Consider the following 23,719-nt stretch of genomic DNA (forward strand, 5'->3'; position numbering starts at 1 on the left):
TGGACCACCTACCTACAGTAAGACTAAATGAGTAGGGTCTACTGGACCACCTACCTACAGTAAGACTAAATGAGTAGGGCCTACTGGACCACCTACCTACAGTAAGACTAAATGAGTGGGGTCTACTGGACCACCTACCTACAGTAAGACTAAATGAGTAGGGTCTACTGGACCACCTACCTACAGTAAGACTAAATGAGTAGGGTCTACTGGACCACCTACCTACAGTAAGACTAAATGAGTAGGGCCTACTGGACCACCTACCTACAGTAAGACTAAATGAGTAGGGTCTACTGGACCACCTACCTACAGTAAGACTAAATGAGTAGGGTCTACTGGACCACCTACCTACAGTAAGACTAAATGAGTAGGGTCTACTGGACCACCTACCTACAGTAAGACTAAATGAGTAGGGTCTACTGGACCACCTACCTACAGTAAGACTAAATGAGTAGGGTCTACTGGACCACCTACCTACAGTAAGACTAAATGAGTAGGGTCTACTGGACCACCTACCTACAGTAAGACTAAATGAGTAGGGTCTACTGGACCACCTACCTACAGTAAGACTAAATGAGTAGGGTCTACTGGACCACCTACCTACAGTAAGACTAAATGAGTAGGGCCTGGGGGTCCATTTAATATAAAGGTGGAGATAGTGGTCGACAAAACCATGCAGTTTTAGTGTAAAGTCGGATCCTTATATTTATACTGTAGGTCATCATCACCCACTTGCATGCATTTAAGTCAGTTTCTTTTGCTTTTTGAATAGCGCAGGGTGCCAACAAAGAGGGGCCCATGTGTGCTGGATGTTGCTACGTTAAAGTGGTATGAATAAAAGGATCAAAAACTATATGGCTTTGAAAAATAACTTCTGTCTTAACCACTATCTGATACAAATCACTTGTTTCCACTCATTTTCTTGTTGCTCAAGGCAGGAAACCAGACATGAATCTGGTGCAGAAGTGAATGGAGGTGCGGCTGCTCAGCGCTGCTGAGTGGGTGATTTTGGTTAGGTGGGGGAAGTTTATCATATATGGAAATCCTTACAAAATAAAGTTTGGCATTTGGTTTCATGAGAAAATAATTCTCAAAAAGCCCAATGAACCCACCATTTAGTTGCAGTAGAGGTGCTTATAGTTAAAGCAAAGAGGCACGTTTAATCAGTCATCTGGACAATCCCCCAAGTGTGGTAGAAGTAATAGTCCTACTAAAATGTTAAATCTGTTATGGTCTGGGGAAAAAGGGTACAATGTGTTTTGAGACCAGCCAGTGGTTGTCATCTCTAATTACGGTTGTCCCGATCCGATCACGTGATCGGAAATCAGGGCCGACCGGGTGATTTTCAAAAGATCAGAATCGGGGAGAAAAATGGGCTGACATGTGTCTGAATGGGAAAACCTTATATTATATCCATATAATATTCAGTCTCTTGAGCAGGCCTCCAACTGTGTTGGTCTTTATCTCAACGAGACAAAAACTGAATTATATAAATGTATGCAAATCCAACAATAACCACCTTATCAAAACACTTAACACTTGATGACTACAAGTATTTGGGTTCATACAAAAGGACTTTCAAACTAGGAATTAAGGATATGGCCTGGTCAGCCTGCAATGAAGGATCGGGAAGTCTGGCGTGGCATTGTGAAATCCATAATCTTGACCGTGGTCGTAAAAATGATGATGGATTAGTCCGTACTGTAGCTCAGGAAACCTGTAGAACCAGTGTAATGAATATGTTTTTTCATCATGCTCCTTTTCACCTTTCTAGGCAAAATAGAAATCCTAAACCAACAGGCCACACCCCCTTTATAACCACACAACACATTCAATACTGTTTGTTACACATGAAGGCTTATACAGAGGGCATTTACTGTAAGTACACTCCCCCAAGCAAGACAAAACTAGCATGTATGGACCTACTTCTCAGGTGAAGCCAGTGTGCCCCCAAGGGCCCAAGCAGACCTCCCACAACTGTCTGAGCGAGCGAGGTCAGAGCTTAGAGTATATATATACTACAGTATGCAAGTTGGAAATGCAATACCCATTTTACCCGTTGTACCATAATATGGGGATTTCCTTGAGCTCAGAGTAATGTCAGAGCAGAATAAATATTCAGTAATATAAGTATTATGTTGACCTTTTACAGGGCTAGTATAGAATCAACCTTGAGAGATATGGTATGTCCAGCTGGTTTGGCAATCTAACTGTGAAATATAAATCTCAAATAAATAGGCTAGCAAATATGTCTGGGAAGATCATGGGCATGTCCACCCCCCCCCCCCCCCCATCACTCCCCAGGCCATTTTTGAACAAGCAGTGATAAGACAGGCTCGGAATATTGTATCTGACCCTTTACATGTATTGAACAGAGAGTATGAGCTAATGCCATCATGTAGGAGATATATTACTCCATTGTGTGACTATAATAGATTTAAGCACTCATTTGTTCCTCTGTCAATCAAAATGCTCAATCACAGATTGCCGAATGGCAGCAACCGTAACTGACTAGATGCAGTTTATCAAGGGAATGTATGCAATATCTCAGTTTTTTTTATGTTTCATGGTGTTTATCTTTTTTTTCCAGCTGTGACTGTCTCCAAGACAGATTTATCCTTAGGGAGACAAATAAAGACAACCTTGAACATTGAACCTTGAACTGGTTAGAGGGACCCCCCTTACTGCCTTATTGGAGGTCCATTGCACAACACTGTTTTGGCACACCATGTGCCATCATGTTGTTAAAAGAGTCATTGAATATGTTGTATGTACTGTAATTATCTTAGTACACTCGATGACCTATGACTCACTCCTTCCTTAGAACGTCCACTCCTAGCTTATAGGGTAAGCACTAAAGAACAAGGGTTAGAACAAGGGTTACTATAAAAACCTTACTATAAAAAACGTACTATAAAAACCAAAAGGTTACATTGTAAATATTCTCAAAGCATGCATGTACACACACCAGAAAAAGAGGAAAAACACCGGGACCAAGAAGTGTACAAAACTCAATTCTTTTTTTTTTATTATTAAACTTCTATCTTTTGTAATCTGTATATAAAAAGTTCTAAAGCCATCGGCCTGAGACTAGAACAGACAGTGAGACTATTGTGTGTCGCTCATGTCAATATTTCAACAAGTCCTCATTTTTCATTCACCAGTAGCCTGCGTCGCACAGGCAGACACAAACAAGACCTTAAAAACAGGAGACAGGATAAAAACACACAGTATAGGGAAGATAAGAGGACTGCACAACGTTAAAGCCTAGTTTTGTATACTTTGTCGTACGGCCGCGTCGCTCGCCAAACATGATTTTCAAGAGAAAAAAAAAGAAGAAAACGTGCCATGCAACACGGCGCATCATGACATGTTGTGAGCTTGTAGATCGACTAGTTTCAGCGCACGACACCATTGTACGACCAAGTATAGGCTTTAACAGAGAGAAAAAGGGGCGCGGTGAGTGAGGGGTGGTCCTCGAAGGGGGTGGAATTACAACAGAATGCTGGTTCGCTTACGGATGTGTCCAGTCCGAGCCTGTCGTCCTGTCGTGACAAGTGACCAGACTGCACATGATTCAGCAATGTCAAAGGATTAAAAAGGCAGATGTGGCGACGACATGACGGCATGTGGAACCACACCCATGTGTTCATTTGAATGTACAGTATAGGCATTTCCCCGAATGTGTGTGTGTGCGCGCAAGTGCATGTACGAGTGCTGAGGAGAGACAGATTGCATGTATGCATCATAGTGGTGGAAGGAAATATGCTTCTCTTGTCTGCACACCATCTTCTATTCATAAACACTCATATCAAATCACTTACAAGCAATATTTTAAATCATGACTCATGATTCTGGGCATAGTATCATTTTTTTCCAATATCATAATTAATACCCTTTTTCTTCAATTCTCTTAAATACAATATTTTACATGTCAGATTAACAGATTAAATACGGCTTCATGATGCAAGGTTTGTGTGTGTCGTCTTGTGGGGTAGGGTGGGTAGGTATGTACACAAGTGTAAATACCCCCCCCCCCCCTTTCGGGTCCATTCGTACACTCGTAGAGTTAAATTAGCACTCAGGACTTCACTGTGTATGGGATGTGCTTTCCACTGGGCTGCTAGTGGCACTACTTCTGGGGTGTAATGGCTGACTTATACTTTGTTGTATAACAGGTCGCACACCGACAACAGCTGATCTACAAAGCTCACAATGCATCGCATCTGTAAGGCATCGTGTACTTGCAGATCGGCTATTTTCGGGGCAAGACTCTGTTGTGCGACGAAGTATGAATCAGGCTAAAGGCTGAGTTTTCCCCGCGCACACACCGCTGCAAAACCCGGAAAGGCATGCATTTCTGTGTGCGCTTGTTCAGTCACTATCACTGGTGTCGCTGCTGGGGTCTCCCTGCACCTTGTTGCGGTGCTGCATGGCTCGATGGTACGCCACCTGCACCGACTTCCGGATGTTGGATTTCCGTCCCTCCAGCATCTTCTCTTTGTCCAGCTCCTGGTCCATGCCCAGAGGCACCAGCTTGGAGCGCGGCAGCCACTGCCTGCGCACGCACACACGCATACACACACACACACACGCATACACACACACACAAAACTAGGCTTTAGAAGAAAAATAAGAGAGAGAAAAACTAACTATAAAATTAACTAATCATCAACTAATCATCCTATAGAAAAGAAAAGGGAGGACGGGTGTTGTCTCAATGTGTCATCATGGCATCAGGAAACAAATCAGTTAGCTCCATATATGGGCCTCTAGGTGTGATCTCACCTAGTTAGAGCATGCCTTATGGCATTCTCTAACTGTGTGCCGAATTTCACACATTTATCGTAAAGTGCATGATTTTTGCCTGTAGCGCCACCACTATTAGTCTTATGTATATTGATGACAAACATTTAAAAAAATGACCCGTCTGAAGTGAGTGGTGCTGTACTGTACTGTACTGTACTAGCCCTCCTCCCTGGCCTGTGTGTGTATGTGTGTTAGGCTGTGCAACAGTTACACTTGGTGGTGAACAGGGACAGACCCAGGGACACAGCCACACACATAGCTGTCTATAGGAGTGGTTGCACCACTCAAAAAAAACATTTTTTTTAATAGTGAAAATAGACAATCTACAAGCCCACAACACAATGCAACACACTGTGAGCTTATAGACTGGCTATTTTCAGTATAATTCAAAACTATAATAATCTTGACACACATGCGCGCACACCAGTAGAGTATGTTGGTGGAATTATGTTGTGCACCACCATGATCTGAAATGCAGCACGTTTTCCCGCACCTCTATCCCCTCAAACCACGGCTGGCCTATTTCTGCTAAAGTGCGACACAAGTTTTTTGCCTCTGTGCACTTCAGCAGATAATAGAGGTTCTTTCGATGTTATCACGGTACATTACGAGCATGCCGCATGCCAAGCACTTTCATGGAGTGATTGTATAGATATAGAGAAGACACTAAGGCCTCAAGTTTGAGGAAGTGCGTTAACAAAAGTTTATCGGCAGTAAAATCGATGCGTTTGCAGGTTTGACACAAAGCAGTGGTAAAAAGGCATGTCGGATTAAAGGTGAGATACGTAGAACCACCATGTTTCGGTTCACAAGCAAGAGTACTCTGTATACCTAAATCTGCTCTAGTTCTGGTACTTTATTCCTAATCATGTGCGTTAGTTACTACCCGTTTAAGGGGTATTTCACTTATAATATTATGTGGTCATTTAACGTCTACTCAGTCTTTTGTGTTTATTTTATTCTGTTATGCTTGTATACCATTTAACAAACGTGGCATCTAAGATCACTCTTTTATTGTTAAATACTGAGGGTATTGACGGATCTCATCATCCTGTCCATTTTCCTCATCTTGAGCATGTGCAGTCAGGAGTATCTGGGCCGCACACGGATGTCACACATTTTACGCCATGCTTGCCCTAGCATGACAGACGTTTCCCACGGTGCTTACTGGGGGAAAAACGTGTGCTTCATTTCCTCTAGACACATTCAGATGTAGTAGTCTGATGGTAGTCTGCTCAAACCTGCTCTTTTACCTGCTTTTTAGTAACACTAACTTTACAAAGATAGATATAATATATTATTATTATAGCATGTAAAGTATGAGGTAGAAAGTACAGCAGCCTTGTGTTTATACAGAAAGACGTTATGTATCTGTCGGGAACTTTCAGTCACTGCTTCGTCTCAGCCACCGCCATTTATATGGCTCATCTAATGGCATTCTGTTTCTCTCCAAAGTTGAATTTTGTCACTACTGTTGGAGCAGCCATAAACTACACAGATTCATCCCGATGTTCTGGGCATCTTTGTAAAGTTAGTGTTAGTAAAAACCAGTGTTGCCATGTCTGTTTATTATTTTTGTCCTTTTTTTTCTCCTGTAAAGTCACTGTTGTTTATTTTTTGGTCTCGTTTCTAAATTGTAGTTGCTAATTTGGGCTTGCTTCTAAAGTGTAGTTGCTTATTTGGGCTTGTTTTAAAGTGTACAGTAGTTGCTTTATTTGGGCTTTCTTCCTAGTGGTTCGGTTCCCACATTTTTTCACGTCAAGGACTCCCAGATTAATATGTAATTGTCCACGGACCTCCGTCTGAAAATATTTTGTTGCCAATATATGAGTGAACATAAGAGTTCTATTCGAAGAAATGACCGTGAATATCCTGTTGCCATTCATTGTAATGATCTTAAACATGACATCTCCACTTTCCGTTTCATTGGTATAGAACAAGTCAAACTACCAAGAAGAGGTGGTAACCACTAACCATGATGCCCTTCTTAACCCATTTTGGACTGAGGTCGATTAAAAAAAAGGCTTCTAAATCCTAACATTTTTCTCAAAGACCTCTGTTTCTATGTCAGTGGTGCTCAACCTTTTTCATCTCAAGAACCCCCAGAATTATCTCTATTGGGCCATGGACCCCCATCTCAAAATATGTAGTTCCAGGGACCGCCCAGAAGCCAAAGGGGTTCCCGTCCCGTCCTAAAGGGCTGAATGATGAATTACATCTAAACGTTATGCTAACTATCCATATCGAATTACACGGTCACTTGATCAAACTTCTTGCCCAGCAGGGTGCTCCAAGCACCACTTGTGTTGTTTTTACTTTTACTGTCCACTCCTGTCATGGTAGTAGGACCTTATATGCGACATTGATTTGCTTAAGTTATTCATTAATTGTATGTTGATTTTCTTGTATTGTATGGCATGACATTTCTATATATGTTTCCCTGTATTATTGTAATTTGTTATTTTCAAAGGTATTTGAGGAATATGTCACAGAGGCACTGTAACTTTAAGAGTCACATGACAATGCAGCTGCTACCTGTTTTGATGATTACATGCGTTTCATATTGGTTGTCTATGGTTGTCTTGGGCAGTGGTGGCACAGGGGTGTGCTGGTTGGTGTCTTGTATGGTTTCCGCCGCCATCGGTATATGAATGTGTGTGTGTGAATGGGTGAATGTAATGCACATGTAAAGCGCCTTGGATAAAGGCACTATATAAATGCACCATTATATATCTATGAAATAGCTATGAAATGTATTTAGTTACATGTCAGCCTACTCTGAATCATGCCTGAGGAAGGTCGAAAGACCGAAATGCTGCATTATCGACATTAAATAAAAAGCTCTTGAACCAGCAAATGTGTGGGTCTCCCTCCTTCTACACGTCTGCTGCTTTGTCGCCTACGCACCTGCTGTTATACTAGTAAGTCGAGTGTGGAAGTCTTCTCTTCAAATTGCCAATATATTAAAAATATTCCACTTGGAAAATGATAACGTGTCGCTGTGAGCTTGTAGATCTCCTATTTTCAAATAGCCGATGTAAAGTGGTAAAAGACAGACTAGTTGCTTCTTTTGGGCTTGCTTTCATAGACCTGACTGCTTGTTTCCGTTTGCAAAATCTGGCAACGCTGTTCACAGCAACAACAGCAACCAAGACGGTAATAACAAGACATGCCATCTCCGGTTTACTTCCCGTATCTGCGTGTAGTAGGTGGACGCCTTTTTAGGAGACCATTTGTAGGATTTGTGTACCATGACGCCTCTAGTGGCTCCAATCAGCATGGACTATCTTCCTAAATTAACAATCTTTGGCTACAGCCAAGAGGAAGAGGAAGTGATGCACACATTTCACGCAAAGGCTCATGGGACACTGGAAACAGGTGGATAGCTTTTCCGTAAGGGGGAAAAACAGATGACAGAGGACGGCAAAATAAATATTCAGAGCAGAGTGATGAGCAAAGAATGAGTGGCATGCATGGGAGAAAAATTAAAGCAAAGACACACACTGACCAGGTTCTCTTGTTATCGAAGAACAGGACCAGAAAGAGGTGCTCCCTGGCCTCCTGAGTCATCTGCTCCCCCAACTTCAGCACATCCAACGGGGGCACGGGGATGGGCACACCCCGGTGGAACACCCCCTCCCTGGGCATCTTGGGGTCAATGATCTACAGGAGTTAGGAGGGCAGCATTGTTAAATTAAGAGCACTTGTATTACAACGACTTATCTGGCAAAAGATACAAGATATTGCCTGATGGCATGTCATCATATGTCCATATTTCGTGTCGTGCAAAAGTAAAAGTAAAATAGCCGGTCCAATGTGTGTGTGTGTGTGTGTGTGTGTGTGTGTGTGTGTGTGTGTGTGTGTGTGTGTGTGTGTGTGTGTCCAATGTGCAACACATTGTGAGCTTGCAGATGTTCCTTTTTTTAAAACAACAATTAACAAGAGCTTGTGACTAAATCACTACTAATCACTTGATTAGTAGTGATCACTAATCATTGGATACATTGGAACATACATTTACATTTCCTGAAAAGTAACAGTTTTGGACATACGGTACAAGGTACAGTACGACAGTGACAATATACTAAGTAATTAGCCTTCGGAACCAACAGATCATGACCTGAGCCATGTGGCCATTGGTCAGGAGCCTATCTCCTGTTGATGCAGAAGAATCCCTTCAAAAGGGCAAACTTCAAGCACACTTGAGCAAGGACTCACTTTAACAAGCCTTTAATTACTTAGACGACAGGGCTTCGCATACTAAGAACAATAACATGCCGAAGCCGCTGTCCAGTTTCGACAACATGTCTTCCTCAGGGCGTGACTATAGAGCCAACTATCTCCCGTTACCTTAGGCAGCATGATGTACAAGCACACCACCTGGACATGACTAGTCTAAATATGAAGTAACAAGGGTCTCACTATACAGTGAACAATCCTGAAATATAATTATGAGAAGCTACTGTGCTGTCCAGCCACTATGCTAATTGAACATCCAATTTCCTTCACTCTTAATAAAACTTCCGACAATCAGCTGTATTCCAGGAACGAGAGCAAAGCAACATGCATATCTAGACCAATAAACATATTTTGGGGGAGGAACACGGCCACAAAACCTCGCTCAAATAGACGAACAGTGAGCAAATATTTCAGGGGTGGACGACATTGCTGTCACTCATGGTACATCAAGACAAAGTCTTTTAATGACTCGCTCGCGTCGCTGGCAGTGTGGACGGACAAAGATCTGCAGAACTTCAGATCTACGTATGTCCTAGGTGTAGTGTAGTCAGCCACTGACGTAGTCCAGAGACAAAGGCTCTATTTCTTACCGTGGCTTTGATTATGTGTTGACCACTACATTTTATTGCATTCATAATTTGAACTGCACCAACCCAAAGTGAGTGACCTACTGCGACACACGTGTGTACGTTCATGCGCACTCAAGCATGCTGGTGCTGTTCTATCACGTGTGGCTACTCTCTCTTCTCTCTGCGTTCCACACCTGCACTATAGTACAGAAAATCTGCACGTCATTCGCCTCATCCGTATTTGAGAGCGGACAAGCCAAATATGTGCAAAGGAAGACAGGACACAAGACTGCTAATATGACATGGTGGGTAGGGGCGGCAGCACGTGAATTGATATTCCCCTAGCTGCGATGGGAGATGGGGGTTGATCTGGGCTAGCAATGATCCACATATATTTGTTTAGTTTGGAGTTAATTGCTTTGATTGCTCCATGGATCAGGCACCAGTGTGCTGTGTGAGTGAGTGTCTCACCAGAGCAGGATAGGAGGGGTAGCCTCTGCACTTGGCCCACACCAGGTCCAGGGCGTCCAGAGATGAGTAATCATCAGAGGTCATCCAGCATCCGGACCTGGATCGGCCACGCACCACTGACACCATCACAGCCACAGGGACACAGTCATGTCAGCATTTACACAATGTATCACCCTCAAGATGATGGCCAGACATAAAGTGTTCATCACCCCACGAGGAAGGACATGACTATGGTGTAAACAGATGCTTTGTTGGAGTGAGTGTGTGTGTGAGAGTGTGTGTGTGTGTCTGTGTGTGTGCATCTGAGAGTGTTCTTACAGTGTGAACCGCGGGAGCCTCCGACAGAGTAGGAGTCGTTTTCGGTGCCCGACGTCTCCTCACTGCTGTCCTCCTGGAAGGCAGAGCGAGAAAAGGAAGCCTTGCCTCGGCCCTGCTTGGATGGAGTAGTGCTGAGGGGAGAGGAGAGAGAGAGAGGGGTGAGGAGGTTAGACAAGCAGCAATAAGAAAGAAAACGTGTAAAAATGAAGTGTTTGGTATATTTGGTATATCTGCTAATCACCTGGTCCTGTCTGAGGCTGCACTGCTACTGCTGCTGGTCGTGGACTCGGAGTCTGAGCTCGATCGAGGGAGACTCCGCTCGTTTCTGTACACGCGGAAGCTCTCCGTTACCGGCTGGCTCCCTCCGTCAAAACCGTTGCTGGGCAAAACTGTACCAAGACAGATATAAAATCAGGAGAAAGGATTATTGAAGCCATAAGAAGCCTGGTGGCCAACTCTGGTATTGCAAGACGTCCGCATTTAGAACGATACTTTGCATGCTTCTATCGTCTAAAACGCTAATGCTCTATTGGCTCCAACGTTGGAGCCAAGCCCCGGAAGAAGAGTGTACTTTCGGGTTCTTTATGTGCTGGTGTGAGAGGTCGACCATTCTGCAGATATGTTATATTAACTATGGTTGTCACCCATCATACCACAAACGTATAAAAGTATTATTACATACAAGTACGAGAAGTTGTCTGGGAAAGAGAAGGTCCTAGGTTCAAATCCCCCCCCCCCCCCCTGCTCAAGTCTGACCACTAGGGCAGCAATCAGCTGGGTGAAGCTGAAATCTGAATTTCGTCCGCAGGATCAAAGATCAAATATGTCTACATTATTATTATTGAAGGTGATGTGGTCTTCGTACCCAGTAGAAGGTCGTCGTTGTCACTGTCGCTCTCAGAGCTGGAGGTGCTGTGGGGGCTGCGAGGCCTCTTCCTCTGCCTGGGAGGGGACATCAGGGGAAGCTGTGGGGGGCCTATGGGACTGGGACTCACGCCCGACCCCACGTGGGACAGGTCCCGGTTCTTGGGGGGGCGCCCGGGCCGCTTGGGTGGTCCGGCCGTTTTAGGGTTTTTCTTGGAGAAGAGGACAGACGTCCGCCGCCCCACCTCCGGTGCCAACGCTGAAGACGACGTGCTCAGATCTGTAGTGGGAGATGGTGGAGCGACATTGTGAGAGCACCACAGTAACATCATAGCTTTCCTAACATAAACAGATACACATTGTGTAGTGGTGTCTGGCGAGGTGGATATAGTCTAGAGCCTGAATTACACTTTACAAATTTAGTATTTAAGCATTTAGCAAGGTAAGCTATGCAAGGTAAACAGTAAACACATACTTCAAATGCAGAGACATGCTCCAAGACAAGACTGACTGACCTTTGCCTCCGATCTCCTGGCTGCTGCTCTCTCCCCCCTCATCATGGCGTCCGGCAGAGGAGGGGTGATGGGGGAGAGCCAAACTACGCTCGCCTCCTCCCACAGAGTCCCTGCCCCCCAAACCGCCACCTCCCTCCCGCTGGTGGGCCAGCTTCCTCTTGATGAGCGTCATCTCTTTCCTCAGGGCTTTGAGCCGGCGAGACTGACCGAGGCTGTGCTTCCCCGAGCTGACCTCGTCGAAGCGTGCCTGCACGTACCTCAACTGCTCCTCCAACGGCAGCCGCCTCCGGTTCTCCGGCAATAGTAGTTCTACGACAGGAAGTGAGAGCGTTAAAGGGTGACGAAAACAAGTGACTAAAGACGCGCGTCATTTCTCTAAGCAAAAACATACGTGGTGCAATTCATGAAAGGGTGTGTAAATCCCTGTGTCATTATGAATCAGGACAGCTGTCAGCTGTGAAAATCACAAGCGTGTTTCCGAGAAGTTCATTTGCATTCATAAAAGGCACCATGAAATATCCAACTTTGAATTGTGACTTTGTCTTTCGTCAAAAAGTACAGATCTCGTCGGAGTCGAGTCGCCTTGATAACTTGTAGCCTACATCTGTTCTGTCTGGAAGCAAGACCCTCGATTGCACGATGGATCAGCTGAATGTAATGCTCTCATGTGGAATAAGAAGTTTGCTATGGGGGGGGGGGTTATTGTGATTTGAAACATGGGCAGTTCAACATATATTACTTATTTGTGGAGGTGCCCGTTATTATTGTCAAGTATTAATTTCTGCTATCACACACGGCTGAGTCAATTTTCGGCGAATGGTATACACGTGAAATGAACGTCACAGACATGGGGTAAGAAAATGGTGATGTATTAACCCATTGATACCTGAGGCTGAATCTGGGAACGCCTTCTAGGGCCTGACCTAAGGTTTCTGAAAACCTTCAAATTTTGATTCATTATTTTTTTAAATAGTTATGTTTTTTCAAAAATAGCAGACCTACAAGTTCATAGCGCGCCACTCGGTGGCGCGCTATGAGCTTGTAGATCTGCTATTTTTCAATAGCTAAATTATAACAATAGCTGATGAGACACAGAGAGAGCGCCGGCATCAAGGGTAGAACAACGTATAGGTTGCACCAGGCATCAATGGGTTAAAACAAACTGGCAGTTGACTGAGGGGTGGATGAGGTAGAAGTATGGAACACTGACCTTCCTCATTGGAAGATAGTGGCCTGTCTCTGTCCCTCTCTCGTTCCCTTTCTCGCTCTATCTCCCGCTCCCTTTGGCGCTCCCTCTCACGCTCCCTCTCGCGCTCCCTCTCCCTCTCTCGGTCCCTCTCTCGGTCGTGCTGGCTGTCTGGGCTGGGCTCCCGGTGGAGGAGCATGCCTGTCTCGTAGTCAAAGCCAATGCGCTCGGCCTGCCGGCGGGCCGTCCTGATGACCACGCCTCCCATCTCTCGGAGACGCAGGGCGGCCCGGTAAAACACTGTGTCCTTGGCGTTATACTTGAGGCAATTGTTGACGATGAGGCCAAAGTCCGCCTCGAAGGCCTCAAAGGTGAGGTAGCGATGAGACTCCAGCAGATTCCACATGGTCTGGAAGTCCATGGGGGTGTCGATGTGGTCCAGGTAGTCTGGCACCTGGCACAAGCACAGGGGAAGGCACAGAAACATTAATGATGTGGTCCAGGTAGTCTGGCACCTGGCACAAGCACAGGGGAAGGCACAGAAACATTAATGATGTGGTCCAGGTAGTCTGGCACCTGGCACAAGCACAGGGGAAGGCACAGAAACATGAATGTGGTCCAGGTAGTCTGGCACCTGGCACAAGCACAGGGGAAGGCACAGAAACATTAATGCCAGATACTATTTCCCATTAAATAATGGCTCTCATAATGGCTCTCTGGGTATAAATGTGTAAGACTAACCCGGGGGATTTGTCCTGGACTGAGCACAGAGGATTATTTTTGCATATAAAAAGACAAATAATAGCACAGTAGCACTAGGTTATTAATGAGCAGAACCCTACGTTTTTAGATATTAAGCAACCTAGAAGGTAATATTTAAATGTTCACAAAACCAAAGTGCATATAAGCCATCTCACTTTGTCTCCGTCGCTAGCTAAACAGGTCAATCAATGTACACGTGCATCATGCAAAAACTGTTCCCACAGAATACATCTACGTAACTAAACCAATCTGCCTACTAAACCATTGTGCATCAACTAGTATGTGCCATTTTTAATTGACTGCAGATATTTTTGTCTCAGCTATCCGGCCTTCACTGCTGCCATCCGGCCTTAGGACAATAAAAAACAGGTACAAATTCTCCTTTGTCCCTGCCTCAATCCGAGCAGCCAATGCTGCCCGAAAGAAGGTAAAAACTAAAAAGGAAAAAAAGGAAGTGATGATGATGACGATGTTGATGATTATGTTTTGCACCTAGCACTTTATGATGATGGCACTTTATGATGATGTCACTTTATACGGCTTCTCTCCTTTTTTTCTTATCCTTTTATCAATTGCAAAGATGTGCCCATGCCATGTTGTCACATGTCTGTTGTGTTGTACTGTTTTACGTTTCAAACCTCTATACTTGCTGTAAACCAAATTGCCCTAATGCACTAATAAAGAACTTGAACTTGAACTAGCCCAAAGGTGTGGCCGAGATTATGTTTCTGCTCCTCTCCGTCCGTACGTCCGTGTACAGCTAATCTTCAGCTCTGTTTGTTTTCTTCAAACCACTCTTTTTGCTACTCACCTGGGAGTAAGCATGACGTTCAACAATAAATAAATCAATACATAAATCATGTTTGATGCAGTGAAGGGAAGGTGCCTGAAGGTGCCTGAAGGGAAGGTGCCGTCTAGTTGGTGAGACAACAGGACTTTCTCCATTCTTTCATGGACGTAGCAGAGGTATGGAGCAAAGGTAAAGGGTGAAAAGCAGTGTGTCATGCTGACAAACTAGTTCCTTACCTCTGCCAGGGGAACAGGCTCTGTGAAAAAGTTGCTGGTGTCTCTCTCCTGTAACTGCTCTAGTGTACTCCTCAACAGCACCAGGAAGGGAGTCAGCTGCATCTCTAGCGCCATCTGCTGCACTTTGATCTGAACAAACAGCAGACAAGACACATTGTGACACAATGCTTGGGAAAATCAAGCATGTTTTCATTGCCACACCAGTCCTCGAATACATAGGGCACCCTGAGACCGTTCTAGCGGGGATAAGTAACGCAGAGATCCAGTCATCAATCGGCATTCAGGCTTAAATCAGGGTAAATGATAAACAAGGTTATGGGAAACATTGGACTGGCATAAGTATGCTATACGAAGAGGTAATCTTAATGACCCTCTATGGCTAAACATTTTTACAACACATAACAGCAATCCAGATAGTTTCAAGGTTGAAGGCCTAGAATCAAAAACATTAGAGGGGGTGACCGACTTAAACTATTATTGCAGAGAAAAAGATTCTATATCATATGCCTAATGCAGGCCACTGTATATCCAGGATTGGATGAAGAAATTGATTTCAGTCCTTTTCTGTAGGTGTCCTTTAACTCAGAGGCACCGGTCCGCGGGACATGTGCCACTGGTACGCGAGAAGGGAATCGCAAGTTTTCCTGCCGTATTTTCAAATCCATTTGACCCCCCCCCCCCCCCCCCCCCCCCCTGTGCAGGTCTGCGAACATTTTATGAACTGTCAGAAAGGTTGGGAACCCCTGCTTTAACTAGCCAAATTTTTTAACTTTTTTCACCAGAAGAGTGCCTTGGTTTCTTTTTCCTTAGTTTTCAGTCTCCCAACGAAGAGTACCTTCACTACACTCCATTTGAACTTCCGAGCACCCAGACATTTTCCTTTTTCTGATGGCACTGGCACTGTTTAGGAGCAGGGGTTTAGCTCGTATTGACTCCATGCGTCTCACCGTCTCTCTCTTGAGTTTCTCCCTCTTGCGGATGAGCTCCACCAGCAGCCTGGCTCTCTCCAGGTCATGCCTCAGTCGCTGCCAAGCCTTGAGCTGCTCCTTCAAGGCAGACTGCTGCACTTCCTCACTGTCCCTCTGAGGCACCAGGAGAGAGAGAGAGAGAGAGAGACACACACACACACACAATGTATATTGGCATGGAGAGGAGACTAAAATAAATTGCTTTTCAGATTAAAAGGACCGTACATACCAGGAGCATGACGAATTGTGAATTCGTAAAATGCCCCTCTAAGCATTGAAAAGCTAAGCTTAATAATGGCCACCGGTAGGAATGACCTCCTGTGCCTCTTACGGTGCGTTTCAACAGCAGGCGACAGCCTGGCGTATTTTCCGTAAGTGCATTATTTGTCTATGGGACCTGGCATCTACTGGGAAATGCAGGCGAAGAGGCTATAGTCTAAAAGTGGGCGGAGGAACATCGTTCAAAAACATTAAAATATTGTATCTTTTGGACGACATCGTCCGGCATGTGTTCATGTGTTGCTTTGTTTATCCTCCATGTGGAACCACACCACCGAAATGTGGTTCCTAGTTCCACTTCGCAATGGAGTAAGAGCAGACTGCTATGCCAATTACATGCGCTTCAAAGGACATACAGTAATGACTAATGACAGCAGGAAGGAGATTTTTATCACCCAGAGTCGTTGCCGTTTGCCCCGCTGTTACAACTTACAATTTGACAAAATGAGTCTCTCACTGAGTCTCTCACTGAACGTGCTCCTTCCACTGAACGTGCTCCTTCCGTCGACCAGCTCCTTCCGTCGACCATCGTGGAGGGGGTGGGAGACATCGTCACTGACGGCGGCTGCTGTGCAATGGGTAGCTGCTGCGGCGAGATTTGGTCGATGTTGCGTTGCGACTGCAGGTGGGTCTGAAGCCGCCGCAACAGAGGGACTCCGTTGCGGCTCTGCCTCTTTAGAGTCCAGTAACTGTGCAGTCGTTGCATGAACTGACTCTTCCTGGGTACCGTCAGGTTGCTGGTGATTTTACTCAGCCTGGAGATGACAGAAGATTGGTCAGTTTTATATCGTCATTCTGGAAAGGATCTGAATGGCATGGAATAATTTATTCAGACACTGTTAGTTAAAGGAACAGAACAGGAATCACTGCAGCAGACTGTTCAGTAGCAGTGGTCTCCCTGTCTCTGCAGATCTTTGGTAAAGAGAAACCTTTGGTCAGGATACCAACATCATGGGAGAAAACTCCACAAAGAGGCAGTTCTCAGCTTCAATATACAGTGCTCCAGTTCCACATTTTCCGGTGTGTTTTTTAGTTTTTGTTTAATCACTTACAATTGTACTTGGTTAACTGGTATAGGTTCTATATCCTGATTGGATCCCCCAATCCCAACATGAAAAAGTAATTTCTGTTAGTGTTTACTCAAGAGCTGGAGAGACAGGGAGACCCGGTGCTGAACAAACACTCAGGCAAATAATTACTATCAAAATAAAGTACACTTAATTCAAGAAATAACATACTGTAGTATCACTTACACTCCCATTAAAGCCGTACTGTCTTTATTATCACATGCACTAGGCATATTTGACATGTGGATGTTCACCCTTTATGATGTGTTCTTACAATCTGAATATTATAGAATCATGACGCCATGGCATGCAGGCCTGGTATTTATTGTTTTGAGTACAGCTTTGATCTGTGACACAAGGTCCCCTAATATCTATGTTTATAACAATGGTCCAATCGCCAGAGAACTACTTAACCCCCTTTGTGTTTGATATTGTTCTGCTGTGAGCTCATGTAAATAACTTTATTATTGCAAAGTGTCTCTGACTCGGTTTGCCTCAACATTCTGATTGATCCAGAATTCCTTGACAAAGGACAGAACTCCCTGGAGACGTTATGAGTCAACTTCGCCAGGAGCCAAGTGAATGGTTAGTGTGTTGACATCTCCAGTTGATTCCCACCAGACCCCTATTATCTATGCTCAGCTTCCTGTCTCTCTACAACACTCTCTAAATAAAACACAAAATATATATCACACACACACACACACACACACACACACACACACACACACACACACACACACACACACACACACACACACACACACACACACACACACACACACACACACACACACACACACACACACACACACACACACACACACACACACACACACACACACACACACACACACACACGATTTTGACCCTATCGTTCTTCTGTCAAGAGGGCATACTGTATGTACATCTGCCTTTAAACGTTCCCATTGCGCTCTGTGTCTTGGGCTTGCTCTGAAGGCACTGGAACAACAGCCAGCCTGCGTAAAAACGCACCATCCATGTACATTTTACATCACAATCCTGAATCCCATCACTCACAATCGGATGAGGCTTCAGTTTACAGTACATGCCGATAGAATCAATGCTCCTATGCATAAAAAGTGCATGTAGCGTATGAGCGAGTACCTGTGGGGAGGTATGCAGGGTACAGACACCACCGGAGCAGCGGCCCTCTTCTCAGCCAAGATCTTGCGGGCTCGCTTCATTTTAAGCCTGGACTTGGCCTTGGCTCTCTTGGCCCGCTCGGAGCTCCATCCCTTGGAGTCGTCGTCGTGGCCGATGCTGGGCTCGTCGTCCTCCTCCAGCTCGCCCTCGCTGTGGGAGGAGCCCATGCTTCCCCCGCCCACCCCCGCCAGAGGCCGAGCCGAGCCGGGCGGCGTGTGGATGTCGCAGTAGGCCGTCTTGCGGACGCTGAACGAGGTGCCGTTGGCGCCGGTCTCCCGGACGGGTTCCATCTTCATGTAGAGTCCAGCTTGCTGGGCGCAGGTGACGTGGAAGGCGGTGTAACAGTTGGCCTTGTGACACTGGATGCAGGCGCCCGAGCCCCGCTGCTTGCAGATGTAGCAGGTGAGCTTCCAGCGCGCGGGAGGGATGTGTTCGATGCTGTCGATGGGTTCTAGGAAGACGGTGTTGGCGAAACAGACCTGACGTTGGGAGAAGAAATGATTCAGTCCAGTTCAATAAGTTAAACCACTACGCCAGAAGTTTGGATCCGTCCCATCAGATTTTGAGAGTCCTAGACCACAGATTACCTACTGTATGTTTTGACTGAAAATGTGTAAAAAAAAAAAAAAAGAAAAGGAAAGCTAAATCTTGAAATGTACTATGAACGCATAGAAATGTATTCATCTTGTGGCATTTTGGTCACACGTATCGCATCGTGAAATGTATTGTATAGTGAGTAACCTGCCAATATTATGTATTGAGTTAGCCAGCTCAGAGTACTCAGAGTAGCAGAATGAGGAGTTTGTTCTAAATTTGGGTGGTATAAAAATGGGACCCAATGCCTCCCTGCTTGGCACTCAGCACCAAGGGTTGGATTGGGGGTAAAGTCCCTGCGACATGCTAGCGTCATGTCCAGGGGGTGTACTTGTACATCAAGCTGCCTCACGCTACAGAAACAGGAGATAGGCTCCTGCCCTATGGGCCACATGCATTGAGTTGCTGCACACTCACCTCAGGGATCCACAGGGCACACACCACGTGTGCCCAGCGGGCATCATCCGTCTGTTTGAAGGCTCCTCCCTTGTTGGGGCAGAGGGCACAGTCCACAGCTCTGCTGGGAGACTGCAGGCAGCGGCGGCAGAGCCACTGGCCCTCGGGGATGTAGGGCACGCCGTAGCACTCCTGGTGGACGGCCAGGTTGCACATGTCACAGAACAGGATCACGTTGCTGTTCTGACACTCGCCGTCGTTGCAGATGCAGCAGACGGCGTCCTCGTCTATCAGCGTGCTGGGGTCCGCCTGGCAGAGTGCAGGGGTGAAACGAGGATGAGGATTAGATGGTGTGCCCCCCCCCCCCCGAGGCACACCTCCACTTGAGATAAGTCGAGGTGTGCCTTGGGATTTTGTGTGAACCACATAGACAGATATTGTAAACACTTTCAACCTGGCATCCCTATTTTGGGAATGTCATTATTAGGCAAAATAAATGTAATCTGAAATAAAAAAGAAAATAGCCAATCTACAAGCTCGCACAAAATTACATTGTTACATTTACATTGAGATGCGCTGTGAGCTTGTAGATACATTGGCTATTTTCACTATGAATACAGTTGTGCCTTGAGATTTTGACTTACTCATTGGTGTGCCTTTTGGGCACTAATAGTTTGAAAACCACTGCGTTATATACGTTTTGAAGGACATTTCTACTTATCCATGTTCAGTGTAATAGCAGGCACCTTATTGTGACTCTCAAAGTAAGACTCTTTTTCCAGCCGGTCCATGAGGTACTCAAAGACCTCCTGAGGGATGGGTGTCACGCCGTCACTGCGGCGCTTGTCATTCATGATGTCGAGCCAAATGTAGTCCTCTTCGTCTATGTCATACTCCACCTCTTCATCTAGCTCCTCCACTGACTTGTCGATGTACCTGAGGTGCAGTGATAAAGGGTGGAGAGAGAGATAAAAGTTGTGGTTAAAAATAATTATCATCAAAGGGCAACAAGGATGAGTATGACTGCTGACAATGCTTTTCAGATGAACCAAGGAGTAAGACACACTGGAACCACAGTATGCAGAATATCAAATCAAGGCCTGCCCAATTATGGGATTTATGGCTAAACTGATTAGTTTTGCTTAAATCTGTAATTACGATTATTAATCGTAATTATTGATAAGGATGATGATTGGAGATTAGAATTTCTTTAAAAATAAATGTCTTAATGCCTTTGTTGCTCATTATGCTTTTCTGGGCCATATGTTTGATCAAAGGGTATGTCTATGATTATTTTGTACCCCTGTGTGCCTGATGGATGGGGAGAGGAGAAATGGTTCAAACATTGTTTGATTACTTACTTCAATTAAATGTACCGCCCCACATCAAAGCATTTTCACACACAGATCCCATAAAGAGCTGGGCGATAAACTGAATGACAGACTCCATGACTTGAATCTCGAATCTATTATTTAATATTAAGCACTAAGTGGTACCTCACATATCCTCAGAAATACAGTTGTTTCTAGCCCATGATCCTACCTCAATTAAGCACACTATATAAGCAAAACTCTTAAAGTTATAAAGAAAATACTCCTGACCTGACAGCAGCATTTACTGTGTTTACATTTATTGATCATGTGGTTTGTAGACTTTTAGTGGCCAAATGACTGAACAAATTAATTAATTATTTTTGTGTAGCCATTCATCATAGCCAACATGTACAGTCTACAGTTTGTGCAAGTTTGGACAATTCGATTGTCTCCCTTACAGTGAGATCCTGCATGTCACTGTAGCATGTGTGTCAGCACAGCAGCTTGTTAAAAACACAACACATAGCTGCTATGTATGTCACAGTAAAATAAGCTATGACTGACTGTCAATGCTGACCTGTAATACGATAAGGGACGTTCAGGGGCTTCGGGTCTCTCCTGATCCAGTTCCCTGAACACAGCCTCAGGAAGCTTGACCGCCGGTCCAGACGGAGCACTGTGGTGATGGGACGAACCCTCCTTCTTCTTCTCTTTGCTCTTGTGCTTGCCAGACTTTGGCGTAGCTTTGCCGCCATTAGCAGCAGGTGTATCCGGGCGGTCTTTGCCGTTGCCCCCAGCATCGCTGCCTCCCGCCCCGCTGTCCCCTCCGTTACACGCCCCTCCCCCTCCGCCACCGGCGCCAGAGGACGGAGGGTCCTCCGCGTCACTGTCTTCCTCTGACACCACATCAATGTTCTCAAAGATACTGATTCGGTGGATGCGTCCCTGGATCTCCAGCTCGACCATGCGCTGGGCCTGGGCGTACGTCATTGTCTCCCTTCCCGGAGAGTGAGAGTTCTCTGACCGGTTTGGACTGCCAGGAGTGTTCCCTCCCTGACCCGGGCCACCTCCCTTACCACCACCTCCGTCTCCATCCCCTGACCCCACCAGTGACATGCGAGGGGGCCGGCCCTTCCTCTTCTTCTGGGGCATACTCTGTGCAGGAGTGGGGTTGTCATGGTCATAGTGGTGGAGGTGGTACTCAATACCACTGTAGCTCTTGTAAACCTTGCGGCAGGTCTCGACAGGGCACTCATAAGGGGGCTTGGTCGCCCGCAGATTGTGACAAAATGTCTTTACGTCAAAGTCCAGCCCCATTGTGCCAAGGGCCACTCCTGGGACAGAAACTTCTCAAGGTTACATCTGAAATAACAAGCAGTTGCAGAGAATCACCTTTTCTTGTGTATTCAATATGCATGGATTTATTTTTATTTCATTTTTAGCAAATTGCAACCTTAGTCCATCCACATTATGCCTGCAATTACTACAGCACCTGTCTTGTTGGAATCACGTGACCACAAATTCATAGACCTTTCCCCATGGCAACCATGCCTCGTTCTTAGACAATAGCAGATACATTCATGAGGTACAAACATTAATTCATTGCGACTATACTAGTATTGCTCATGTAATGTTGAAGAACGATTATCTACACAGGCTGAATATATGTTGCTTTTACCACCTTTTAGAAAACCAATGATAATGAAGACCACTTAATTTTCCGACAGTTTCTGACCAATTTAAACAATTCCAACCCCCTGGATAAACAAAAAACAAAAATACACTCAGTGGAACTTGGCGAGGGTTGGCGGTTAAATGCTACATGATCTCCAGGAACAACAAGAAACATAGTTAGCTGGCAAGCTAACTGTAGCTAACAAACAACAACAACACCCACAGTCCCACACTGACTTATAGCTGGCTACGATGTTCACGTCCTGGTCGATATACATGCGTGAGTTGCACTAAACTCGAATTTCGGAGTTGAGCTCACAATTCAGTCTAATAATGATTTCAATACACCCAGACTGAGCTACAAAACAACACTTTGACTAAGTCAAATAACACTGGGAAGCTATGAGGGGTAGATTTGCACCATGTATTTATTACACAAACGTCAAATCTCACAAATGTATATTATCTTCAATAAGTAACATATAAACAGATATATCACCGTTCTCAGTGATCAAAGGAAACAGCAAGGCTCTGTATTTACTCTGAGTGATGGATGCGGATGCGTTCATACAGTTTGCGTTCTAGGGTTCAGAGGTAAAATATTTCAGGCAGGTAGTAATAAGCTCCAGGCAGATCCACATATCGATCAGAATCGGAGTTCTATCACTGAATCATGTTGAGTAGAATAATTGTGTGCATGTAAATACTCACTACTCCGCGTTCCGATGAAGACTGCGTGCTGCGAAAACCGAGCCCACAACAGATGCCCCAAACGTCTGTGGATTCGTTTCAATAAATCAAAAATGGTCCCAGGATTGACCGCACGAAGCTTATACATTAAAAAATATGTTTAAAAAACAACACAATATCCCAGGGGTTTCATTGTGATGGGTATAATTCAGGAACTCAAACGAACAAAAGGGGCAACCATTGCTGCTGTACGCCATATTAGGCGCGTTTAACGTTTACACACATTCGCTAAAGCAGGGGCCTGCTTCTCGCCTTTCAGATTAAATGAGAATTAATTACTTTTTTGATAGTGATTCATTGACAGTTTAAAACTAATTCAGTTCTAGTTCTTTACATATCCATTTTAATTTAAGTTATCCGGACCGCGTCTTGCCGTCTCCTCCCTAAAATGACGAATCTGCGGATTCATTTCACATTATGCTATGACCGGAAAAAAAATTATCGAAAATACTGCAGTAAATTATATGGCAATGCTCTTTATTATAATATACATTAAAGGTTTCGATTAATGCGCACTTTTCTACGAGTTTGTTTGGCAGCACCTGTCAAGTTTAATAGTAATGTTGCTGTCCAGTTCAGTTGTAAAAACAAGAATAACCGGTCTTTTTAAGTTCTATTGAATTTTTATCAACAGCCCAACGTACATGGAAATGCCTAAAACTGCCATGAATATAAAGGTTGTGTTATGCCTGAAAATCTAAGTTTAATAGGCTAGATACAACAAAATTATGAATGAAAAACAAAACAGAGAG

At 44.9% G+C, this 23,719-nt stretch overlaps 1 protein-coding gene across 3 annotated transcripts; it reads right to left on the reverse strand.

Moving 5' to 3' along the window:
- Positions 1-3,001: 3,001 nt before the first annotated feature.
- Positions 3,002-23,336, reverse strand: brpf1 (bromodomain and PHD finger containing, 1). 3 transcript variants are annotated; one of them, XM_079488711.1, is made up of 16 exons: positions 22,929-23,336; positions 21,121-21,905; positions 19,977-20,166; positions 19,252-19,539; positions 18,202-18,719; positions 16,440-16,761; positions 15,707-15,841; positions 14,760-14,888; positions 12,996-13,425; positions 11,786-12,094; positions 11,272-11,550; positions 10,648-10,795; positions 10,407-10,537; positions 10,089-10,204; positions 8,318-8,472; positions 3,002-4,558 (listed from the first exon to the last, which is right to left on the reverse strand). In XM_079488711.1, exons 2-16 carry the CDS (start codon positions 21,858-21,860, stop codon positions 4,375-4,377), a joined length of 4,074 nt encoding a protein of 1,357 aa, XP_079344837.1. In that variant the 5' UTR covers positions 21,861-21,905; positions 22,929-23,336; the 3' UTR covers positions 3,002-4,374. The 3 variants fall into 3 exon arrangements, with proteins under 3 accessions (XP_079344837.1, XP_079344838.1, XP_079344839.1); XM_079488712.1 differs by lacking the exon at positions 22,929-23,336 and adding an exon at positions 22,759-22,795; XM_079488713.1 differs by lacking the exons at positions 3,002-4,558; positions 10,089-10,204 and having other exon boundaries at positions 8,335-8,472.
- Between the last annotated feature and the right edge of the window lie 383 nt (positions 23,337-23,719).

Source organism: Electrona antarctica, assembly GCF_951216825.1.
Source record: "Electrona antarctica genome assembly, chromosome: 2".
Lineage (NCBI taxonomy): Eukaryota > Metazoa > Chordata > Actinopteri > Myctophiformes > Myctophidae > Electrona > Electrona antarctica.

Bases quoted from the DNA above. Each gene is read 5' to 3' on its own strand.
- brpf1 (XM_079488711.1), bottom strand. From the start codon at position 21,860: ATGGGGCTGGACTTTGACGTAAAGACATTTTGTCACAATCTGCGGGCG. The intron at 19,540-19,976 runs GTGCCTGCTATT...GCACTCTGCCAG, and splicing joins ACTTTGAGAGTCACAATAAG to GCGGACCCCAGCACGCTGAT. The intron at 8,473-10,088 runs GTGAGACACTCA...TAACTCCTGTAG, and splicing joins ACCCCTCCTATCCTGCTCTG to ATCATTGACCCCAAGATGCC.